The 9,009-nt window shown below is 44.8% G+C and overlaps 1 protein-coding gene and 1 pseudogene across 6 annotated transcripts in view; both read left to right on the forward strand.

Annotated features, from left to right (window-relative positions):
• Positions 1-9,009, forward strand: part of PDSS1 (decaprenyl diphosphate synthase subunit 1) — a 42,749-nt gene that overhangs the window by 14,674 nt on the left and 19,066 nt on the right. For 5 of the 6 annotated variants that reach the window (XR_004620747.1, XM_034643841.1, XM_034643844.1 and 2 more), the window contains exon 5: positions 7,792-7,933. Coding sequence is in view for 5 of the 6 variants with exons in the window: in XM_034643841.1 (XP_034499732.1) it covers positions 7,792-7,933 (142 nt within the window). In the remaining variant the exon portion in view is untranslated. Of the gene's footprint in view, positions 1-7,706; positions 7,934-9,009 lie in introns of all 6 variants that reach the window. The other variant, XM_019808225.2, reaches the window with a different exon arrangement.
• Positions 209-4,250, forward strand: LOC117796463 (annotated as a pseudogene).

A 9,009-nucleotide genomic window follows, 5' to 3' on the forward strand; every position in this document is an offset into this window, starting at 1 on the left:
GTGAGGAGCAGCCGTATTCACAGGCGACTAGAGCTGGACCTGTGGTCCCCCACATAGAGCACTGTGCTACCCTGAGCCGGGCAGGCGTGCGGCACCAACACGTTTGTGTCTACTGCTGGTCCTGTAAGCACCGCAGACCCTGGTGAGACCGAAGCCATTGCTTTTAACGTGGTTAAAGTCTGTCCACGCACAAAGAGACACTGAGGCTATGAACGAGGACTCCTTGGGCATCCGCAGATCCAAGGTTAAGGGCCGCACTAGAGATACACGCGCCACGATACTGATCTTCCTGGGACAGAAGTTCTCTTTCCTCTCGGCCAGTCTGACTGCATGACTACGTGATAAGAAGCAACGGCACAGCGTGTGGCTCCAGGGATCTTGCGGGGTACTTGTTTAGAGCACCGAGCTGCTCTGTGAAAGAGCACAGGAAAATATAGCGTTCTACAGACACTTGGTAGTGGTCAGTCGGCATGACCCGTCCGACCCAGGCACCTGCATGAGTGAGAAGAGGTGTTACCTGGAAGGTGGGAGAGATCAAAAGGACCCAGGCAGTAGCTACAGGAAGAGAACCCTGTGCATTCAGATTGGCGTCTCCACCATGGACCTCTTCCTCTTCCAGAAGGAGAGCAGTTACTGAGGCAGAAGAACATTCAGTTGAATGACCTGGTGAACGACAGAGCTCATAGATCTGATAGAATTTCCCTTTCCACTGATGAAATCTTGCTCTGTGTGTCACAAGGGAAGTCCCTTGTGAAAGAAGCAGCAGCAGTGAATCAACAGGGACTCCATCTAACCCGGATCTGAAGGCTGGTGTAAGTGAAGAGTGAGGTGATCGGTTGGATCAGGATTCAGTTTCAGGTCAAGCTGGTGTAGACTTTGAGGTTGAGTCTCTCCGTGCAGAAGATTGTAGCCTCAAAGACTGTCCGATGCAGATGAGGACGAGTACCGAGGCGCTGCATCAGGCGGGGGAGAGTGAAACATGCATTTGAAGAAGATCCTGAAGTTTCCTCAGCTGACTGTTAGAGCTGTACTTTCATGCAGGGAGATGAGTCGTCCCCTTCCACCTCATTGCAGACATGTTGGACCCTTCGTGAGAGTTGACTTCCTGAAGATAAAGGAAAGATGAAGGGAAAGCGCCTACAAAAGCCAACTCGAAAACTCAACACAAGGAGAAGAGGGCTTTGATGTCTCTGATTGTAAAAAAGCACACAAACAAACAAAAACCTACAGTGGATGATTCCAGAGAATCCTGTGCTGAGGGAAATGGTGATAAAATCACACAAGCCTCCTCACCCCAAGAAAGTGAGGACTGTTCCCAGCCATCAACTTCTAATAGCATCATTTATGGCAGCCAAGAAGTCAAAACAAAAGTCAAAAGAATGGTGGAATCTAGTTTTCTCCTTTTTTTGAGAGGGAGAGAGAGAGAATCTCAAGCGGGCTCCCCGCTGAACAAGGAGCCACATGCAGGACTCAGTCCGAGGACCCCGGGATCATGACCTGAGCCGAAGGCAGGCGCTTAACCGACTGAGTCACCCAGGCATCCCAACCTCTTGTATTTTAAATAATTTCCACTTTCTTACATTTTAGAGAAGTATCTGATTTTAAAATATAGAAGTAGGACATTTAAATGTATGTTATTTCATGTAAGGAGAGTTTGTATAAAAGATTTAATATTTAAATTTTAGATACTTTAAAACTTTCCAGTCCTTAGTTTCTCTGCTCTTTTAGAGCCTCTTAAAATACTCTTTCCAGACAAAAAAAGAAATTGTTAGTTGTATTTAGTGCTATCTAAGTATAAATGCACTTCTCATTCCCCAACCCTTTGGTCTAGTAAGAGATAGGTGGTAATGGTGTCATTTGAGAAGTCTTTGAGAAAGCCATCATTTACCCATAAGACAAAACTATTTTAAGGCCCTGTAGGACAATGTGGAATTGTCCTAGGGGTCTCACCTGCATACCACGCCCTTTTCCACACCTAATTTCAGGATTTAGTACAATCTGTTGTTTTCCCTAAATTGGAAAACCATCCTGAGACACTTTGAAGTGCCTTCTTGGGCTGCATTGCATGGCCCCTGGTAGTTACCTAGGTTTCAGACCTTTGCTTAAAGCTGGGTTTAGAAATTGGTGAATTCACAGACTAATCCAGAAATTCAGTAAACAGAAGGATTGTTTTTAAACTAGCTGGGAATGTTATCGCTTCTTCCTGAAATGTCCAGAAATGAGGCATCATTTTCCTTCTAGAAAGATGGGGTCAGAAGAGTCCTGAAATGTCCAGAAATGAGGCATCATTTTCCTTCTAGAAAGATGGGGTCAGAAGAGAATTCTAAAATAGTTCTCAAACTGCATACGCTCATATCTTGATTTATATTTAAATCGGAATCTAAGCAAAGTAGTGAAAATAACCACTTTAAGGTCACAGTTTTTTTCTTCCACGTATGACGGTTGTATGTACTCGGGTAAGGACAATAAAATCAACCGGACTGTAAGTTTAGAATAGAACTGAGGGCTGTAATTTTGCACAGCAAATCTGTGTGCCAGTCACTAACAGCACATTTTATTAAACTTTAAAACAAAACCACACATGTACGTGACTTATCCACATACGCATATGAAAGTAGGAAACCTGGCTACGTGGATTAGCACCGTAGCCAGAGACCTGTCCTCAGAAGTGCAGTAAAGCTTTCTTTCAATTATATATGGTAGGGAGCTTTTGACATTTACAAATACTCCTTTAAAAAGATAAATATATGAACGCAGAAGTGCAAAAGGTGCTCAGGAGCGTTGAATATGTTGTTATAAAATGGACAGGAATTAATAAAAAGCAACAGAACATTTTTTTAAAAGGGATCTTGAAGTAGAGTCTGTAATAAAGGACAGCAACTGAGGCAGAGGGGACTTTGATAACAAGGTGGCCGCCTCTTGCATTGGTGAGGTCCAGCTCAAGCATAAGGACAGCAGTGAGAGCAAGAGGCCTGTAGGCTTATAAATGTGCTACGTGTACCCAGCACGCCAGGGTGATGTCATCACCGGAGGAATCAACCACACTTTCACTCGCTGTGGCCAATTTGGGAAAAAACAAAACAAAAAAACAAAAAAAGCCCAGTGCTGTGTTCTTCTGTAGTGCCCTGTTCCTATGGAGAAAGCTGTGTGCAAAACCAGCCTGGGTAAGTCGCAGGTCTAAGACATCATTGTGGCAGGCTGCTCTCTCTACATCCGCAGATCCCGAAACTTCTGCAGTGCGTCTTCAGTGGCAAAAAAATAAATAGTAGCATGAACCCGCGTCACGTGTGATGCGGCTTTGTGGGCATCCGTGCCATCCAGAGCTAAATGTGAAATACCAGGAGCTGCTGCTCTTGGATGTCAGTTCTTCTCTCTTAATGTTAGAACTGCCCCTGAATTCTGGCTGGTGATCAGGCTTGAAACCACCATTCTCAACCAAGAGAAACAGACGCCGCTCTGAGCCCGGAGTCCGTGTTTGGGTTTTGGAAGGTGAATAGCCAGTGACCAAGGATAGTGACCTGCTAAGCAAGTTTGAGCTCACAGGCATCCCCCCTGCACCCTGCTGTTCCTTAGATGGAAGCACCTTTGGTGTTCATGCCAGTCCATCCTCGACGTGGCTGTAAGGAATACAGGAAAGGGGAACGAGATTGCAGAGGCCAGAGACAGAGGCCAGGAAATAGAAACATGAGGCCAAAGGAGAACTAGAGAGTGAGAGATGGTCAGGAACGCCTTTGGTCCCACTCTGCCACTGTGGAAGGGGAGACACTTGAATGTAGTATCAATAATGAGGAAAAGAGGAGATCTTCGGTGCAGTAAAAGCAGGTATTTCAAGAATCGGATCACTGACAAGGAAACACTTGAGCCCCCAGCAAGAGGCTAGTGGAGGTAAGAAACCGTGAGGCTGAAGAATGGCCCCACCCAAGGCATTCACATCCCCATCCTTGGAGCCTGTGTTACGGTATATAGCAGAAAAGGGTCTTTGCAGAAATGATGTCAGTTAAGGATCTTACATGGAGACATGACCCTGGATGATCCAGTGAGCATTAAATGCAGCCCCATGTCTGCCTGTAAGAGGGGGGTAGAGGGAGGTTGACGCACGCAGGAGAGCAGGCAGCGTGAAGCTGTGAAGGTGGAGCAGAGAGGTGGTGAAGATGCCGGTCTTAAAGGTCAGAGCCCTGTGGTCGCAGGCCAAAGCCCTGCGGCCAGCTGCCACCGGCTGGAAGGGGCAGAGGGGTGCCCCTGTGAGTGGAGCACAGCTATGCCGACACCTTGAGTTGAGCTCAGTGGAACTCTTTGGACTTTCTTTTGTTTTTTTTTTAAAGATTTTTATTATTATTATTATTTATTTGGCAGAGACAGCCAGCGAGAGAGGGAACACAAGCAGGGGGAGTGGGAGAGGGAGAAGCAGGCTCCCAGCGGAGGAGCCTGATGTGGGGCTCGATCCCAGAACACTGGGATCACGCCCTGAGCCGAAGGCAGACACTTAGCGACTGCGCCACCCAGGCGCCCCTCTTTGTACTTTCTGCCTCCAGATCTGTGTGAGAGAGTTTCTGTGGTTTAACCCACCAAGTTTGTGGTAATCGGTCACAGCAGCCATGGGAAACTAGCACAGACCCCGGCATTACGTCATATCACGTCAGCGTGGGGAGGGGCCCCGGGGCTTCTCTCTCCCACCAGAGGGGCCTCTTCTGCACGAGCAGACCCGAGGGTCAAGCAGAACACACTCCACGGTCTCAGTAGGTGAAGGACCCCAACTTGTAACAAGTCCGTTCAGTGATGGAGAAAGGTGAAAGCTGATTTGTGTCTAGATGAATAGAGCGTTCAGCATACTGAAAACTTGAATGTGTGGACTTTTATCAGGTAACGACTAGGAGATGTGGTTTACATCCTGAAGCATTTGATGGAGAAAGAGAAGGACTTGACTTGCCTTTTAAGTAGAGAGTTTCTTCAGTACCAAACGGATTAAGTATTCGGTCATAGGCTTTAAAACTCAAAAGGATGCAGAGTGTAAGAGGAAAGAGAGGTCAGCCTCCCGTGATTGTGCAGGCGAGCGGGTGAGCCATTGTGTTCCTGGGCTGCGGAGGACTTGGGGAGTCAATAGCATACCACCTTTGAACGGACCCCTCTAGGTTCCGGGTCATGTTTAGAACAGGACAGCGCCGTCTTGTCCCATTTGCTCCATGAGTTAGAGGCGGTGCAGTCGCGGATCGGCGAAGGCGGAGTCGGTACCCAAACCCTCCTGCCACTTGCCAGGGCGGCGTTTCCCAGACTTTGTGCCGCAGCACCACCTGGCCTGCTTCTTATACATGCAGATTCTGACATGGTGGACGAGGGGTGTATGTCTAAGAAACACGAAGCTTGTTAAAGTCCTAACAAGCCAAGTGAAACGCTTAGGTTTAGAATTGTTAGGAGAGACGAAAAACATTTTGAAATAGAAATAGAGCTTTCCGTATACCACTTGAGAGTTCTGTTCTTTACACAACCTCTGTAGATTTAGGAATAGAAACTTCTGAGTCTCTGCTGTTAGAGCAAAGCCACATTTACTATTTAAATTTCCTTCCCTCGTTTGTTCTGAACCCAGCTAATCCATTGACAAGGTTTGAATTTCTGTTTAGAGACCCTTTTTCCACACTGGGGGCTTTACGTGTAACTTACAACTTTGCATTATGCAGGGGCCCCTGGGTGGCTCAGTTGGTTAAGCATCTGACTCTTGATTTCGACTCAGGTCTTAATCTCAGGGTCATGGGGTCGAGTCCCAGGTCTTCGGGCTCCCCACCCAGCGGGGAGTCAGCTTCTCTCCTTCCTCCCCCTCTGCTCCCCCTGCTCGCGTTCTTCCTCTAAAAATAAATAAGTCTTAAAAAAAAAAAAAGACTTCACAATGTTAGTATGAATAAGGAAAATAGCACTTTACCTAAATCACGTGTGAACTGGGTAAAGAATACATGGGGGGGGGTGTGTCATTATACTGTTCCACCTAATTGTTGTCTGTGCTTGAAATAAACCATTGTAAAAATTTTGTTGTCAGTCTAACAAAGGGGAAGAAACAAACGTCCTGGGGCTGCTGAATCATCACATCCTCGTGCATGTGTGACTACAGGGGACATAGCCAACGTTCAAGCCAAGGGCCTCTGTTTCTCGTGCCGTCTTGCCAGTCTGGCTTTTCTTACACGTCTCCCAGAAGCCGGGAAAGTGTGTCAGCTCTCCCCCAGTAGGATGTGGAAACAGTGCCCAGCTTTCCGAAGGCATGACTCAGTTTGGCACTTTGGAGATGTCATCTTAAAGACAGCGTGAGAGTGTTCTGTAATACGTAAATTTTGGTTCCAGCCATGATGCTGTGCTGTGGAAAAGCAGTGGCAGTTTTTCCTGACAGAAGCCGACACACATTAAAGCTTACTTGTGTAGGAAGGACATCAGATACAATTAGAACGCATCTAAAATATGATGTTTATCTGGGCTAAAAGCAGTTGGAAGGTTCTGAGGTTTCGTTCTGAAATCTTAGCTGAGAGTTGGCAGCAAAACACCACACTTTAAAATCATATTTAAAGCAAGATCAGAAGACATTCTCCAGGCTGATTTCGTGTCTAGTTAAATATCCGCAGCTTTTATGTACTTGCACTTCCTTTTTTCATTGCTTTCTGCTAGATGTGAGGACTTAGAATGGGCACTATCTTTTGCAGATGTTCAGACTATTTCAACATCCCTCTGACTTTGCTCCCCTCTAAGAAACAGCATGATGGTGTCTGAAAAGTAAGCCATTGGAATAAGTGAAACATTTGGTCAGCATGTGTTTGTTTAAGTCGGGCATGTGTTTTTGAGTCAGAAAATTCCATTGGTTATTTCCCCAATTTGATTTTCTCCAAATTCAGTTTTTAAAATGCCCATAGATGATGATGATGATAATGATGATGATTAAAAAGGAATTGGGGCACATTTCCTTTTAGAAGCTGTAAACCTCACCGCCAGGTATCTTCTTGAGAGTGCTTACCCTGTATGTTGTATTATAGCTGGAAAGAGAAGTTTCAATTTCTTTTTTTTTTTTTTAAAGATTTTATTTATTTATTTGTCAGAGAGAGCGAGCAAACATAGCAGAGGGAGAAGCAGACTCCCCACGGAGCAGGAAGCCCGATGCGGGGCTCGATCCCAGGACCCTGGGATCATGACCTGAGCCAAAGGCAGACGCTTAACCAACTGAGTCATCCAGGCACCCCGAGAAGTTTCAGTTTCTAATGCAAAGGTTAAACGTGGATTGGAAGACAGTTTTGACCAAAATTCTGTCTTGGTTCTTGAGGTCTTCTTCCTAAACATTTCATTTAACACAATGTTAAAAGCTTTAAACACAGGGACTGTTGGTTCTTCAGTACACTTTTCCATAATGCTCATTGACCTGTCTCCCCCATGCACCCCTGAAATCTCCTCCTAACCTAATCGTAACTCGGACCAACTGCCCAAGATGCCCAGGACCACGATTACAGGGCATTTAAGGGTGATTCTTCAGCCTGATGGCCAGACTTCTGAGCCGTTTAAGCTTTTTTGTTGTTGTTGTCGATCATACAAATTCTCCTTCTGAATGTGTTGTCCATAAAACAGAGTCTTGGCTGGGTATCTCATGCGTTTTTAAAATGTTCTCCAAATGATAGAAGTGGCTCGGCAGAGAAGCCAAAGTGTTTATACAGTTTCTCTTAGAGAAATAAAATTCTTTATCCTAGATCGGATGTCCCGTTTTCACAAGATGATTGCTGAGAAGGTTATAGGCGGCGTCTCTGTTAAAAAGCATTGCTTTCTGTTAACTAGAGATGTGCAAGCAAGCCAGCGCTCCATAGCCTTAATTGCAGAAATGATCCACACTGCTAGTCTGGTACACGATGATGTCATTGACGACGCAAGTTCTCGGCGAGGAAAACACACGGTTAATAAGATCTGGGGTGAAAAGAAGGTACGGTGTTTTTGTTTCCTTTTCATCTTCTTACCCATTCACATGCTCTTTGGATTGCATTTACTTTTCAGATTTGTCTCATTAAAAAGTAAAATTGCTTCCTCAAATGCGGCCTTCCAACTTTCAAAATAGTATTCACATCTTGTGTGTGTACATGCATGTCATAATAGAGAAAACCACAGAAAAATAAGCTTCGTATTTCTGGCTATTCACAGTTTTATGCAGAATTCCTTTTGGTTATAGGGAAAGGGATTTTCGTTGTTATCCAAAAAGCATATCTCCTGAGGAACCATACATTTGACTTTTGGGCTCAGATTATGCAGGTCCAGTTTAATTCTTTAACCATTTATTGATGGCCATGTGCAAGAGTATCACGGCAAGTAAATAAGTAAAGCTAAAATACTTATGTGTGTGTATGTATATATCTTAAATATATATATGTAAAAAGATATATATACATACACGCATATACTGTGAAAATTATACATGTTNTGATGGCCATGTGCAAGAGTATCACGGCAAGTAAATAAGTAAAGCTAAAATACTTATGTGTGTGTATGTATATATCTTAAATATATATATGTAAAAAGATATATATACATACACGCATATACTGTGCGTGTATGTAAATAGAGGCTCTATAATTGAATTTGGTTCATGTATATTTTAAAGCCGATTTCCACAGTATTTTATTAGCATCTCTTGAAGGGGGAATGTAGAATGGGGACTTTTGCCTGAAGATCTTTAAGTCACAGGTTGAAGGTGGGAATGGCACTGAACGAATGAACAGGAAGGCGTCCAGGCCTTCTGCTCGGAGGCAGCGTCCCCGCAGCACACGCCTCACCTCCGTTTGGCCGCTCTGCCTGTTTGAAGCACGAACAAAACACGAGTGTGAACAAGGTTTCCCTCTGCTCACCTTCCTCACATGTCTATGGTACCGGGTTCCCTCCTGTTTTCTTTTTTCTTTTTTTTTTTTTTTTTTTTTAAATTTTATTTATTTATTTGACAGAGATAGAGACAGCCAGCGAGAGAGGGAACACAAGCAGGGGGAGTGGGAGAGGAAGAAGCAGGCTCAT

The sequence above is a fragment of the Ailuropoda melanoleuca genome, chromosome 15, assembly GCF_002007445.2.
Source record: "Ailuropoda melanoleuca isolate Jingjing chromosome 15, ASM200744v2, whole genome shotgun sequence".
Taxonomy (NCBI): Eukaryota; Metazoa; Chordata; class Mammalia; order Carnivora; family Ursidae; genus Ailuropoda; species Ailuropoda melanoleuca.